The sequence below is a fragment of the Conger conger genome, chromosome 8 (assembly GCF_963514075.1).
Source record: "Conger conger chromosome 8, fConCon1.1, whole genome shotgun sequence".
Taxonomy (NCBI): Eukaryota; Metazoa; Chordata; class Actinopteri; order Anguilliformes; family Congridae; genus Conger; species Conger conger.
This window is the reverse complement of record NC_083767.1, coordinates 58,561,998-58,578,310: the sequence shown is the minus strand read 5'-3', so window position 1 is coordinate 58,578,310 and position 16,313 is coordinate 58,561,998. Positions and strand designations below refer to the sequence as shown.

Below are 16,313 nucleotides of genomic sequence, written 5' to 3'. Positions count from 1 at the left end.
CACTTATCCCTGGTTATAGGTATGCACTTTGTTGTACGTCGCTCTGGATAAGAGCATCTGCCAAATGCCATTAATGTAATGTAATGTAAATAAATCAGCGTCATGAAATTTCCATTGACACACTAATTTGAAAAATTCAAATCATCAACGTAAATGCAAGACACACGTATTCCTGTGACGTTGAAAAATTTGTCTGTCTTCATGTCCATGTTATACTTGTATGTATACAGTATTCACATAGGCTATGGTGTCAAAACCTGTGTTACACAAACCAAGGCAGCGACCCTCTCTCACCTTTGGTGCCGGTCTCTGTGCATTTGCAATCGGGACTGATGGGACTTTCATCTTGATTCTTCTTATCCTGCGAAGCTTTTGCAGTTGCCATCTTTTTGGGTTGGCACGAGTGGCGACCTGCTATGTCCTCAGGTAGCTGGCACTGCTGCTACGATGCAGTACGCCATATTTATGGCAGCGAATGATGAGGAACCGGAGAGGCTGGATGAGCCAGAAGTTCCCGAAACCAAAACGATGTCCTAAGCACTCTCGATTTGCCAAAATGCTATAATCGTAGAGTATGGCCCTTAGACGGCATCTCAGGAAAACGACCGTCCGTTGATGGACCTCAGACGACATCAGATGTCCACTACGCTTCTTTTCTGGCAGAACCACAGACAATCAGCCAGTTAAATTCAACACTAAAGTGCCGAAACGCACCGAACAACAACAGACGCTATTGCCAAAATATTTAAAACTCCTCACGTTAATCTCATTTAATTATTTGTTGTAGGGACTCTTACCGCTTCCAATTTACTATATTGCTTTACTGATAAAAAATTAGCACGAATATTCGATATTTTTTTTTTTTCAATTTCAATTCTATGGCACATAATGCCAATTAGGAATACAAATGACAACTGGTCCCTATTAATGAAAGGCCTTAAAAAAAATGCACATTACAGCAAGCAGTTGACAAAACATGTCTGTGACTGTGTGTCACTTTTACAGACTTCGCCCTGTCGTTCAGAGTGCTAGAAGCCTCGGGAATGCTACGAGACATACTTGCCCTAGAAGACAGGAAAGACAGGAAAATTTATGCACACCTATTGTAACCTAGTGACCATGTAAACAAGGCTAACCCGAACCTGCTGAGCGGTTACCCTGGGCTCATTCTAATTGTTTATTTTTCCACCTCCTCCTTCTTTCCTTGCTCCTAGCTCCACCCAATGGGTGAAGTACGCAAATGGAATGTCCTTGGTCCTTCAAATGTCAGTTTGAAGCAGTGGCATATGGGTTAGTTACAGACGTGGCATGTGGGGAGAGGTGGATCTACAGGTCAATCATTTATTGCTGAATGACATTGTAGGAAAAATTCACAGAACAAGATGTTCTACCTACGTTTTATGACAAATCAATCACAAATCAAAATCAGATTGTTTACTCATGTAATCAATATATAATCCAATGAACCTATATCATTAATTACAGATAAGCTTATGGAAACGCAAGAAACCACAGTGTCAACTGTAGAATATGTAATCAAATGACCCCATGTCATTCATTACAGATGAGCTTATGGAAACGCAAGAAACCACCATTAATCAAATGTAAAAATACAATTAAGAATGCCTATATATTTTCAAACTGATTAATTTGTGCTAGAAGTACAGTGACCCATATGTAACCTGAGTTGAATACAATAATGTGTATGCTAAAAAGGAAAATTAGAAAGAATAGCACCATATTTTGCATGAATTCATCTTTTATGATTCCTCTATGTTAAAAACGTTTGGGGGACGGGGGCGACTTGAACGGCTTGCGGGGCGGCAGGCCTTGCTTTGAGAACTGCCATTTTCAAGGATAGTTTAAGGAACACGATGTGATAAGGACGCTTTGTTCTTTTCGTCTTTGCCAAAATAGTTTGTGGGACAGGGGCGTCTTGAACAGTTTGCAAGCCAAGGAATCTTGCCTTGAAGGCTGTCTTTTCCAAAATAGTTTGTGGGACGGGTGGACCTGACCGGCTTGCGCGGCGGGATGTCTTGCTTTGAAGACAGTCATGTTCAAGGACAGTTTTCAGAACAAGATGTGATAAGAACATATATTTTTAAAAACAGCGTACAAATCAAAAAAAGTGGGCCTAGGCATTGAGGCGCCACAGAGACCACCTGTTGTTTTTGAGGAATGTTTTGGGAGGAGTATTGGTGAAAGAAGTGTATAAAATGTGTGTGAAACCAACAATCGAGGTTCAGTTCTGCAGAACTGGTCCGGCTTTATGCACTTGTGCTAATAAAGTCTGATTTTCCTGAAGAGCTTGCTGCCGTGGAGTCTTTTCCCTCATGAGGGTGCTTTGCTGCAAATTAGAGATTGGATTTAGAATTCTGTCGTTTTCCTAGACACGACAACATTTTGGAGGGGAGACGTATGAAAATGCTAAATTAACACTTTAATTTACCTAAATAATGTTACATTACATTACATGAATGGCATTTGGCAGACACTCTTATCCAGAGCGACATACAACAAAGTGCAAAGTGCATACATGTGCTCATGTTTTCTTGCTCAAGAACACTTTGGGAGCCTCCCAAACAACAAATAACAATGTGAAAGGAGTTGAAAATAGGCGATTAAAATGAGCTTACCTCTTCCAATTTACTATATCGCTTTACTGATAAAAAATGAGCACGAATATTCGATTTTTTATTTATTTCAATTTCAATTCTATGGCACATAATGCCAATTAGGAATACAAATGACAACTGGTCACTATTAATGAAAAGCAGTTGACAAAACGTGTCTGTGACTGTGTGTCACTTTTACAGACTTCGCCCTGTTGTTCAGAGTGCTAGAAGCCTCGGGAATGCTACGAGACATAATTGCCCTAGAAGACAGGTAAGACAGGAAAATTTATGCACACCTATTGTAACCTAGTGACCATGAAAACAAGGCTAACCTGAACCTGCTGAGCGGGCTCAATTGTTTATTTTTCCACCTCCTCCTTCTTTCCTTGCTCCTAGCTCCACCCAATGGGTGAAGTACGCAAATGGAATGTCCTTGGTCCTTCAAATGTCAGTTTGAAGCAGTGGCATATGGGTTAGTTACAGACGTGGCATGCGGGGAGAGGTGGATCTACAGGTCAATCGTTTATTGCTGAATGACATTGTAGGAAAAATTCATTTACCTAAATAATGTTACATTACATTACACGAATGGCATTTGGCAGACACTCTTATCCAGAGCGACATACAACAAAGTGCAAAGTGCATACATGTGCTCATGTTTTCTTGCTCAAGAACACTTTGGGAGCCTCCCAAACAACAAATAACAATGTGAAAGGAGTTGAAAATAGGCGATTAAAATGAGCCCGGGAACATGGCTATCCTTCCGTAACATCTTTACCCCTCTTCTGCCAAGAATATGAGGACAGGCTGCTCACCCTGCAGAGAGAAATCGAGGCGTTGAAGAAATCCAGGTCAACAATGCAAAGTCTGAACTGATGGATCATTTCTGGGTACACGTGCAAGAGAAAAACCTTCAAACCTTGAATATACCATTTTTAGGGTCAACTCATCACAACTGAATGTTAGCGGTTACTTTTTTGCACAATTGCTTATAATGTAAAACCGGATTGTATTTATGTACTGAGGCATACTCAATAGATTTACATAGAAAGCATCAGTGGTTGCATACAAAATCTACAAATAAACATTTGGTCAGATGGATCTTTTGCTTCCAGTTCTTGCCTGTTTTCCTTTGTGAAAATGCACATTTCTTAAGACGACTCATTTGGAAATGCTGAGGTAATAGCTTCCCCAAATATAAAAATTTTCAAATGCAATGCAATGGTTCAAATGCTAAATGGTCTGCATTTATAGAGAGCCCTGTACAACTGATGCTTTTCATTCACACACACACCCCACACACGGCACTTCAAAGCATAAAGTTTCCAAGCATTTTTGAAACATTTAAAATGTAACAAGGAGATTAAATTTCTAGAAAAAAACAATTAGAGGTAAGGAAAGAAATTGGATAGAGCAACTTTTATTCATTGGCCATTTTTGTAGAGGTCAAAGATGGAAAAAGTGCTGCAGGAAACAATCACCATTTAATGGTAAAAAAAAATAAAAATCAGCATAACAGCTAATGTCACCATTGCATCCCTCCAGTGGCAACACCTGCAATTACATCTAGCAGCCATTTTATATCTGATGTGCCAGTGTAGTTAGAGAGTGGAGCACTGCCATTTTCTAGACCCAGAACAGGTTGACACTGCGCTGAGGGCTGGTTTTCATATTCACAACGTAAATGCAACAATATCAATGAACGCTTATTCAATATTATATTGATGCGTCTTGCATGTGCAAATCAACACTTGTAATATGAAACTGCTGGACCTTCATAGGTACAACCAAGTCTCTTCTTTAACCATGAATAAGCATTTGCTCGCAATCTTTGCTGAAAAATATATACATTTATTTATTTTTAATGCATTTGGTCATTTCAAAACATATACGCCTCAGCCAAGATCATACCACTAAACTGACTGCCAGAAATCAATTCCCAAAACTGAGCCACAGCAAGTTACATTACATTACATTAATGGCATTTGGCAGACGCTCTTATCCAGAGTGACGTACAACAAAGTACCCTTAACCAGGGATAAGTGCGCTGAAAGACCCGAGAGGGAAGTACAATTTGAACTGCTACCTGTACAACAAAGATAAGGACCAGGGCCTATTTGAATTTTTTTTATTTTTTTATTTTTTTATTTTTTTACGAACAAATAAACAAACAAAGCAAAAGTGACCAAACTTAACTTTCCAAACACTGCTTACCTAGCCAACTAAAAATACCGATACACAAAGTAAATCACAAAGACAACAATTAAGGTTCTCAGGGAGGTAGGGAGGGACGGGGAGAGGTGCTGCTTGAAGAGGTGCGTCTTCAGTTTGCGCTTGAAGGTGGGGAGAGATTCTACAGTTCTGACCTCAACGGGGAGTTCGTTCCACCACCGTGGAGCCAGAACATACAGTAGTCGTGAGCATAAGGTGGAGGTTCGAAGAGGGGGAGGTGCCAAGCAGCCTGTGCAGGCTGAACGAAGAGGTCTGGCAGGGGTGTAGGGTCTGATGATTTTTTGTAGGTAAGCTGGGGAAGACCCCTTAACTGCTTGGAAGGCTAGCTATTTTTTAATTTTTTGTTTTGAATTTGATGCGAGCCATGACAGGCGGCCAGTGGAGGGAAGTAAGCAGGGGGGTGACTTGTGAGTATTTGGGAAGGTTGAAGACCAGACGAGCTGCTGCATTCTGGATAAGTTGGAGGGGTCAGATGGCAGACGCTGGGAGGCCAGCCAAGAGGGAATTACAGTAGTCCAGGTGGGACAGAACCATCGCTTGGACCAGAAGCTGGGTCGAGTAGGGGGTGAGAAAGGGGCGGATTCTCAGTATGTTGTATAGGATTGAGCCCTGGGGAACTCCTGTGGCAAGGGGCCGAGGTGTCGATACCGTACCAGCCCAGGCAACCTGGAAGGAGCGACCAGAGAGGTAGGACTCAATCCAGTCCAGGTCTGTGCCACAGATGCCCGTTGTTGTTCACTGCTTCGAATAACAAAACGGATCCTTCAGCCTGTCCATAGCAGTTTGTGAGTCACAGGTGAGACTTGAGACTGTGGGCTCTCAGAAGCCACTGCACATCAGAGGCGGGCACAGCCTCGGTCCTTCAGGAGTTTACGGCAGAAACACTGTCAGGGTATAGGTGGGTGGAGAAGGAGGGAGGGGAGGCTAGACGCACTTATCTGCAGAGAACGCCCCGTTTTGTAAAGCCTGTCCAACGCGATCAGGGCAGGGAATGGGGCCTTTGGTCGTCCTTTCGAATCACAGACGTGGGCGTACACAGGTGCAGATGCCCAGACGGCCCTGGCCTCTTCCCTGCCATTCAGCAATTCTAGTGCATAACTAAGCGATTACAGGCGACAGGTCTATGGTGTGGGCCTGATTAGAGGAAACGGCCACTTTTAGGGTATGCCTAGATGCATAAGAGTCAATGGTAGATGTGTGGAATAATCTAAAATGACATTTTGGGGGGGAACTTGGCATGTTATACAAGAGTCTACTGAAAACGGAGAACTGAGAGAAATATTTTCTTGGGGGAGAAAACAACAATGGCAGCCTCAGTCTGCACAGGCAGAATCCTACGCTACAACAGACTCTACACCGGTTCTTCACAGAAGTGTGCCAAGTGCAAAAGAAGTGGAGCCACTGTTGGGTGTGAGGTGAGGAGGTGTAAAAGGAGTTGCCATTACCCATGTGCTCTGGAGGCCGACGCAGAAAACATTGAGGATGTTGACCGAGGCATTTTTAAGTGCGTATGAAGCCCATTTTATTTCCATCATTTTAATGGAAATTGTAGAATTCAGTTTTATACCATTAAATGTGCTTTCTCTTTCAGGATATATTGCAATTTGCACAAGACAAAGGATGACAGCAACGACAGTGACAGCTCTATGGAGGTGTGTATTGCGCAGTTGTCATTTTTGTAAATAGACGTGAATAGACTTCAGTCAAAGCTGAGATGGGTCAATCAAAATGATTCAAATTCTGCTAGCTTGTTAAAAATCTGCTTGCTACTTTTGCATTATATGTAACTAGTTTCTTTAATAGTTGTTTAGTTGTGCATCTTTACCACTGGGGCTTTTCTCATTAAGGTGGTCAATTCAAACATGATTGAGATCACAAATGTGCGTAACATGATCCACAAATAAGTGACGATTCACAAATGTGTTTCATATTATTCACACACACAAATATTTCTCAACGTGGGTCTTCTGTCTTCTGATTTGCGCAAATGCATACATATTTGTATATGAAGAAAAAAAATGTCACAATTCTGCATGTATTTTTTGCAATAACCCAGTCTCAAATGTTAAATCTGCATTTGTGGATCAAATGCATTCAGTGACGTGAGTTGTACGTTTCTTTATACTGGTTAACACATGTTGGAAAATAAAGTGTATGTCAATAACTATATTTTTAGTTTACACTATTTCTCATGCATATTTATGAAGGGTCCCAATAATTCTGGCTCACTGTATACATACACACACACACACACACACACACACACACACACACACACAGAGCTGTGTCTTAGCTGCCAGCTTCCTGCATATCTGATTTCCGGTCCCATTGCAGACATACAGGCTACATGCTTATTTTTTTTTTAAGTAGAAAATGCCAAACATTGTGCAATACTATCATTGGCTGGGATTAAAACTTTTAGTTTTTTTTTAACAGAGAAAAAGACCTCGTCTCTCCATTGGGTAAGATGACACACATTTTTAATCAACCAAGGCACATTTCTAATTAGGTAAAACTGCCCAAGAATCGATGGTCCTAGCCCTTTGTATTGGCTGTATATCCAGCTCAACTTTATAACAGGGTGGCCTGTAGTGTAGTAGTAAAGGTACATGACTGGGACCCGCAAGGTCGGTGGTTCGATCCCCGGTGTAGCCACAATATGACCCGCACAGCGGTTGGGCCCTTGGGCAAGGCCCTTAACCCTGCATTGCTCCAGGGGAGGATTGTCTCCTGCTTAGTCTAATCAACTGTACATCGCTCTGGATTAGAGCGTCTGCCAAATGTCATTAATGTAATGTAATGTAATGTAACTTTGACTCTTCCTGTACAGGTCTACAGTGAAGAGGACACTGGCCTATGATTCTTCCACCTCAGGACTCACAAGAGTATAACTTCACCTGCAAATGCATTGCAATGCGTATTGGTTGTGCATGAAAGGACTGCTATTGACTGAAAGCGGGCTTCTTTTATCTGTAATCATAGTATAACTGATCAGATGATCTGATAGGGTTTTTGCAGTACTGCGTCTGTGTGCATTTCAGACAAAAGCCAAAATGGCCTTGACCCTGTCCTGGGACCACTGGAGTCTGACTTGGACGACAGTAGAGAGTTGGGAGTAAATGTAAGCAATACCGTCATAATCTTTCAGAGCAGGTGGGTGGGACACACCGCTATCAGTATTGGCACACCACTATCGGAATTAGCACACACTAATGCTTGGCTAAAGCATTAGACAGTTCCTTTGGGCACAAGAGTAAAGGTGAGAAACACCAGTGAATTTCCAGAGATCAGTCCAGAGATCAGTCCAGAGAGCAGTCCAGAGAGCAGTCCAGAGAGCAGTCCAGAGATCAGTCCAGAGAGCAGTCCAGAGAGGAGTCCAGAGATCAGTCCAGAGAGGAGTCCAGAGATCAGTCCAGAGATCAGTCCAGAGATCAGTCCAGAGAGGAGTCCAGAGATCAGTCCAGAGATCAGTCCAGAGAGCAGTCCAGAGATCAGTCCAGAGATCAGTCCAGAGAGCAGTCCAGAGAGCAGTCCAGAGAGCAGAGAGCAGGTTGCATACTAGGTGGAAGATGGGTGCACAAGGATGGCATATTAGAGGGCACCATTTCCTGCTGTGATACCTCTGCACCAATCAGTTTCGACCATCTGACGCCAGTCTACAGCCACCAACTGCACAGGTATCATTGGTGAAACGGGTCGGTGGTCCCATAGGTGTGCAAAGCTTTTTTAGCAAAATTAAAGCCAGAATAAGCATCATACTCAATGACCCTGCGGAAGCTTGGAAATAGGAATATGAAAAAGGACAGTCATGGAGGTGTGAATTCTTTTTTTTTAAAACTAATTTAAGTATTTAATTATTTAACAATTTGTAGGGAAGAATACATTTCCTGATTGAACTGCTTTGCTTTTACCCCGTATGCTTCATACTGTAATAAAATACTATTTTTGCTGTCTTAATACATTGTTGCTAACCGGAATATCGGACTACTAGTTTTACTACACAAAGGACCAAATTCCTACATTGGCGAGCCAGCGACAGACAAGTGGGGACGATTGGAAAAAACTTTTTATTTTCCATCAAGATAAATCCTACATTTATAAAAGCAAGGACAATTGGAGAACGTTCTCTTTTCCATCAAGAAAATCCACACCACTCAATTTGTTTATCAACAGAGAATCCAAGAACATTCGCACAGCCACACCAAGCCAGGACTTTGTTTGTTGCACAGAGAGAAGATAGACCTTTTGCTGCTGCAAGGAAACAAGACAGACTGGACCTCCATCTCAAATCCGCAATTTCCTTGGGACCTTTTGTATTACAGGTTTTCTGCATTATCCCGCTGTGGATAATAGATTTTTATGGTTGTGTAACAATGAGATTTGTCAGCTGTGGCAGAGTTGAGCAAAATAGCACAGATTTAGGAGTAAATTCAAGACTTAGGCATGATAATTCTCCTGTGAATTTAATACGTAAATTCTGACCTGTTTAACAGTTAAGTTAGCTTCACAGGGTTAAAAGGGAGGTGTGTTTGTAGAGGAACTGGACTTTTTTAAAGTACCAGCAGGGTATCCCATGTTTATCCTGTGGCCTTGAGGTAAACCACCACAGTTGGTTTATTGTACACGGTAGATATATTGCTCTGACCTGTTTAGCAGTGAAGTTAGATTTACAGGGTTAAACGGGAGGTGTGTTTGTAGAGGAACTGGACTTTTTGGAAAAAGTACCAGCAGGGTATCCCATGGTTATTCTGTGTCCTTGAGGTAAACCACCACAGTTGGTATATTGTACATGGTAGATATATTTTTCTGACCTGTTTAGCAGTGAAGGTAGCTTCACAGGGTTAAACGGGAGGTGTGCTTGTAGAGGAACTGGACTTTTTTAAAGTACCAGCAGGGTATCCCACATTTATCCTGTGTCCTTGAGTTAAACGACCACAGTAGGTATATTGTACATAGGTGTACTCAGAACCTAGGATAATTTTTACATTACATTACATTACATGGCATTTAGCAGAAGCTCTTATCCAGAGCGACGTACAACAAAGTGCAGATCAAACACAAGAACAAGTGCGAAGAGTCCTAGTGTAAACATACAGATATAATCTGAACCCTTGAAGAATACATCAACTCCCAAACTAGCATACCACAGTTGGCAGCTAGAATACCCCGAGTAGGCAGCTAGAATACCCCGAGAATACCCGATAATGGAGTATGCCATTGAGTATATTGCAAAACATTGCAAAGAGGGATCCTATGGATCTCTGTTAGAAAAATCAGATCCTCTAGTTTGGCTTGAGGAAGCATGTGAACAGCGCAATAGTAAATGTAAAAGTAAAAAAAATATATACGATATACTAAACATTAGTGAATCATTGAAAATATACTACTAAACATCAGTGAATCATTGAAAATATGATATACTAAACATCAGTGAATCATTGAAAATATACTATTAAACATCAGTGAATCATTGAAAATATACTACTAAACATTTGATTATCAATCTATTCTTCTAAGTGAGTAAATGTACTTATTTAGCCTGATGCATTTTTTCAGTCTTTGCTCTCATTTCGACAGTTTACACTGTGCTTTCTTGCGTTTTCATAAGCTTAGCAGTAATTAAATGTTCTAGGTTCATTTGATTTGATAACAAGCAGCATACATGTGACATATTGAGTCTGATTTTGACTTTGTAAGCAATGAATCACAATAATAGTGTTTAATTTGCATTTTGTTGTACGTCGCTCTGGATAAGAGCGTCTGCTAAATGCCATGTAATGTAATGTAATGTAATAAGGACGGAGATCTCTTTTTCCGTGAATTTTCCCTACAGCCCCCTTTCATGAAAAGGTTTCAGCTGTCATCACAAAGGAGGGTCAAAAGATGTTGATAGCGAGGCTGAAAAACACAGCAAAAAGTATAACACAGTCAGAAATCTCTCATACAGTTCCAGCCATGACCTATGAGGACATGAATTCAATACTGCAGCAGATTAAACAAGTTTTAGCTAAGTTTTATCTAAATTCTGCTGCTGCACATAACACAAACGATATGACTGACAATGCAAACTTCAAACCATAAGGGTACAGAAGGGTTTGGGTGTCAATCAATAATGAAACTATTTGTGGCAATTGTACTGGCAATAATGTGAAATAAGGTATTTGTGTATGTAAGAGATACAAATGGGAATGCAAACTGCCTGTAAAAATGTAACGCATAGTTAAGAATACCATCACTGCTCCACTGTCATATAACCGTACAACACACACATTGATGTTTGTTATGGCCATACCTGTTTACACAGATAAATGCAGATGAGAAGGGATTGATTCAGAGAATTCTGAATCTTAATGGGCCCTCAGGAATAAAGGGGAACTACCAAGACACACACTGGGAGCCACGGCAGCATCAGTACTGACGTTACTGGATGCATCGGCTCTGACTTGTTACCTTACATTACATTACATTACATTATTGGCATTTAGCAGACGCTCTTATCCAGAGTGACTTACAGTTGATTAGACTAAGCAGGAGACAGTCCTCTCCTGGAGCAATGCAGGGTTAAGGGCCTTGCTCAAGGGCCCAACGGCTGTGCAGATCTTAGTGTGGCTACACCGGGATTAGAACCACCGACCATGTCCCAGTCATTGACCTTAACCACTACGCTACAGGCCGCCCTACCTTCAGGTTATAACAAACACAAAATGGATGCTGAGCACAGGGAAAGGAATGCTGTCATGAATAAAGTCGGAACACAGCAGTATATGTGTAGAGTCACCTAGTGCTACTGGGACTCCCTTCCCTTGGTACAGCTCCATTGTGGTTGTTCCTGGTATCCAGTGGTGTGTGACATATCTCCTTAAGTCCACTATGTGGTGAGCCTGTGGTCACTTTGATAAGGATGTGTTGTTCCTGAATTAAACCTTTCTCTCTTGTTTGCATACAGGTCAAGGTTTAAGGGGGGATTATGTAGGGAAGAATACATTTCCTGCTTCATTGTTCTTGGATGGTCACCCAACACCTCAATCATACTGAATGATCAAGGGGGGTTCACTGTCAGCCCGTAGGACAAATGAAGTGAATCTGACTGCTTCACTTCAATCTTCAGAATGCAAATGAGACAAGCTATTCCACCAAGGCGGTGCACTTCTCGGACCACCACATGGTAACCGTGTCCCTGGTCTGGGAGAAACCTATAACCGTGGGTAAGGGGCTCTGGCGGATGAATATCAGCCATCTCCAAGACCCCCAGGTGCGTCTCTCCTTCTCGAGAAGATACCTGGAGTGGGTGAGTCTGAAACATCTCTTTGACTCCCCGGTGGAGTGGTGGGAGATGGTGAAGGAGCGAGTGCGGGGCTACTTCCGGGCAGTCGGACGGAGGAAGGCGAAGGAAGGGAGGGCAGTTTTTGAACGCCACAATGCTGCCCTCCAAAGACTAAGCCTCCTCCAGTCCCGAGGCCTGGATGTCAGCAGCGAAATTGCACAAGCTCGGCAGAGCCTCACCACCCTCTACCGGGAAGAGCGGAAGAAACAGACCTTCCGCTCCAAACTCCAGGGCCTCCAGGAGGATGAGAAGTGCACGCGGTTCTTCTTCCGCAGGGCACGAACCAAGACGAATAACATCTTGTCTCTCTATAACAGCAGAGGTGTGGTGGTGTCTGAAGAGGCGGAGGCCCGGGAGGTGGCCAGGGAGTTCTACGAGGGCCTTTACAGCGAGAGGCCCTCAGACGGGGCTCTCATGGACACCTTCCTGGGCTGCCTGGACAGACGCCTGGGAGATGAGCAGATGGAGGCGGAGTTGAGCACTGAGGAGCTCACCAGGGCCGTGCACTCCCTGAATACACACAAAGCTCCGGGCCCTGACGGAATCCCAGCTGAGTTTTACCAGGCTCACTGGGATCTCCTGAAGGGGGACGTGGCGGAAGTGTTCAGGGCTGCGTACAGGGAGGGGCGGTTAGGCGCCTCACTGAGACAGAGCTCAGTAGCTCTTGTCCCAAAGAAGGGGGACCTGAAGGACCTCCGCAACTGGCGGCCGATCAACCTCCTCTCAGTCGACTATAAGATCATGGCGAAGGCGCTGATGGGGAGGTTCCAAGGCCTGATAACATCGGTGATCGGACCGGACCAGACCTGCAGCGTGCAGGGGAGGTCCATAAATGACAACCTGCTCCTCGCGAGGGATCTAATCATCCACTCCGGGGAGCGGAGGTCCCCCTTGTGCCTTCTCAGTCTCGATCAAGAGAAGGCATTTGACCGGGTGAGTCACGTGTGCTTGGAGAGAGTGCTGGAGAAAATGAACATTCCTGGCCCCCTCCTGCGCTGGACAAAGATCTGTCTGACAGACATAACGGGCAGAGTGGTTGTCAATCGACAGCCCTCTGCCCCGTTCGATGTCAGGTCTGGCGTCAGGCAGGGGTGCCCTCTAGCATCTCTCCTGTACGTCATCTACCTGGAACCGTTCCTCCAGGCCATTAGGGCCAATCCAGGGGTGGTGGGCTATCCACTCCCTGGAGCGGGGGGGGAACGGCTAAAGGTGATGGCGTACATGGACGACATTGCCATCGTCGCCACAGACAGTCGTTCTATCGCTTGTGCCACCAAGGTGTTGGACGACTTCTGTGTGGCCACTGGCGCCCTGGTCAACAGGGACAAGAGTGAACTGTTTCTGTCTCCACATTGGAGTGAGGAGCTGACCGTTTCCTTCCCTGTGCGTAGGAATACCATCAAGCTCCTGGGGGTGACCTTCCAGGCTGACGGAGGAGGGAGAACCAGCTGGGAGGAAGCCCTCCGCCACGTCCAAAATAAAATCAGGAGCTGGAGTGCACGGCCCTTGACCATGGCGGGTAAGATCCTCGTCCTGAAGGCAATTGTCCTACCCATTCTGCTCTATGTGGGGAGGGTGTTTCCCCCAGACAAAGCCACCGGGAAGTTAATCACCCGGATGGCTTTCCGCTTTGTCTGGGGGAGCACCATGGAAAAACTTAAACGCGTCACCCTCCTCAAAGAGGAGCGGAATGGGGGGCGGGGGGTCCCAGACATTGTGAACATCATCATGGTGCAGGGTCTGGCCACCCTTGTCCAGAATGCAGGGAAGGTGGGTAAGGCCTCTGGTACCTTTGCCAGGTACTATGCCACCCCCTTCCTCAGAGCAATGGGCTTGGGTGTGCTGGACCTCACCATACCCTATAGCTGGGACCCCCCCTATGTTTATCGAGCCCTGAAGGACTTTGCCTACAGGACGGGTCTGCCCAGGGCTGGCCTAACCTCGTGGAGCTATAAAATGATTATGGCTCATTTAAGATCTGGAGAAATTGTAACGCTCCCGAGGGGGGGGCCAGACCTGGACCCGCAAGTCATCTGGGCAAATGTAACACACAAATGTCTTACAAACAAACAAAAAGACATTGCCTGGATGACAGCCCATAGGTGTCTCCCCACACGAACGTTTATGTACCGCCGGCACTTAGCCCTCACCGAGCGCTGCCCCCACGGATGCACTGACTCAGAACACATCCACCACCTGTTCTGGGAGTGCTCCGTGGCCAGGCGGGTCTGGGGCCTTGTTTGTTCCTCTGTCTCCCTAAGCAGGTTCCTGCCGAGGTCCTCCCTGATGGCTGAGGGCATCCTCTACGGTCCGCCGGGGGGATGCAAGACCACCGTGCTCCAGCGTCAGTGGAGGATCATCAACACCGTGAAGCAGGTCCTGTGGGAGACGAGGAACATCAAGGTCTACCAGAAAACATCTGTAGACCTGGTCACTCTCCGGAGGAGGATCCAAAACCTCCTCCAGGACGGCATTCTGGTGGACATGCACACAAATAAGAACCTGGCGAGAGAGAAGTGGGGGGTGGACCACTGGAAAGAATTCATCATATAGTCCACCCCCCCAAGGGACACAGAAGGGACACAGAAGCCTCTCGGGATAACCAAACCTGAGCGGAATGGATTCTTTCTTTACTATTTTTCTCGTCTTTTAATTCACCTTTGTTTCTTTATTGTTGAAATTGATTTTGTTAAGTTTTGTAAGGTCTCTTTGGAATATTTTGTAATCACCCTCTCTTTAAGTTTGTTTTCATTCCTTTGATGTTTTTGTTTCATTAGTTTAAGTTCTTGATTAAATGATTATTTTGTGTTAATTAGTGTGTTTTAAAAAAAGAAAAAGAATTTTAAAATGTAAAGAAATGTAAAAAAACCAATAAAACCACATCATTGTTCTTGTATGGTCACCTAACACCTCAATCATACTGAATGATCAAGGGGGGTTCACTGTCAGCCCATAGGACAAATGAAGTGAATGTGACTGCTTCACTTCAATCTTCAAAATGCTAATGAGACAAGTTAAACCAGAAATATTGCTGCACCCAGTACAGTCTTCCTCAAACCAAACCACACCTTACATGCATTGTTTGGCTGAGCTTAGTTTGTTCGTTTTATCAGATGATTACACGACACGCAAAATCATACTGTAGGGAAGAATACATTTCCTGCTTCATTGTTCTTGGATGGTCACCTAACACCTCAATCGTACTGAATGATCAAGGGGGGTTAGGAAGCCCATACTGAATGATCAAAGGGGTTTACTGTCTGCTTTGCTGACAATTACCATTTGGTTTCCTTGGTCACATCATATGTATACAAAATAATGTGTATTCGTCTGCCTGTCACCCAATCAGGGACAAGTACCTGTATTTTACTTCAGGAGGTTTGGGGCATAAAAGCTCATTCCTTTCGAACATGAGTTGGTAATTGAGCTGCCTTGCTTTTACCCGGTATGCTTCATACTATAATTAACTATACTATAACTGACTATTTTTGCGATCTTAATACATTGTTGCTAACCGGAATATCGGACTACTAGTTTTACTTCACAAATGTGTGTATTTATATACTTATTTAATTCAATATTCAATATTTTTTCAATTATATTGAATTGTGGCATATTCAGTCCTATGAAAGTAAACCGAACACATAAACCTATACTTGCTTTCTTTAGTGGTTAGTTCTTAGAGAGTACAGCCCCTGTCTCTCTATTCAGTAGAAGTGGAAATGTGACTCATTGTGTGACGTCCGTGGATAGACTGCAAGGGCCCGCCCAGGTAGGTACCTGGAGCGGGCACAGTAGTTTGGGGCTGTATCTGTCTCATTACAGACAGAGGGCTGGCTGGGTGGCCATTTTAATCAGGGGGACAGCTACTCTTCTACAGAGAAAAGAAAAATGCATGGGGAATTTCGCTTTAACTTCACGTCAAGAAGTCTGGAAGACTGTGTAATGTAAATTGTATTAGCAATAACCAGTAGGCTCAACTTTCCTTAATCATGACACCCATGTAGTGTGCACACATAAACCTATTCAGTCTAGTTTTACACAAGATAGGAAAGCTTACTTGATCATGCCTGTTCGGGCTGTTCGGGCGGTTCGGGCGGTTATCTTCGGCTTGTGGTGTTTTCTGCCACTATGGGAACAAA

General features: G+C 43.9%; 1 protein-coding gene and 1 long non-coding RNA gene across 8 annotated transcripts in view; one reads left to right on the top strand and one right to left on the bottom strand.

Moving 5' to 3' along the window:
- The window catches only part of LOC133134888 (cytidine and dCMP deaminase domain-containing protein 1-like), a 64,048-nt gene that overhangs the window by 11,970 nt on the left and 35,765 nt on the right, over positions 1–16,313 (bottom strand). For 2 of the 6 annotated variants that reach the window (XM_061251453.1, XM_061251456.1), the window contains exon 1: positions 295–1,026. The exons of the other annotated variants lie outside the window; for them this stretch is intronic. In XM_061251453.1, the coding sequence (XP_061107437.1) occupies positions 295–385 (91 nt within the window). In that variant the 5' untranslated portion in view covers positions 386–1,026. Of the gene's footprint in view, positions 1–294; positions 1,027–16,313 lie in introns of those variants that run through there. 6 annotated transcript variants of the gene reach the window in all.
- LOC133135528 (uncharacterized) lies at positions 5,451–11,841 on the top strand. Of its 2 annotated transcripts, XR_009709406.1 has the most exons (4): positions 5,451–6,351; positions 6,439–6,499; positions 7,284–7,309; positions 7,678–11,841. It is a non-coding gene; the product is annotated as an uncharacterized LOC133135528 (long non-coding RNA). The 2 variants fall into 2 exon arrangements; XR_009709405.1 differs by lacking the exon at positions 7,284–7,309.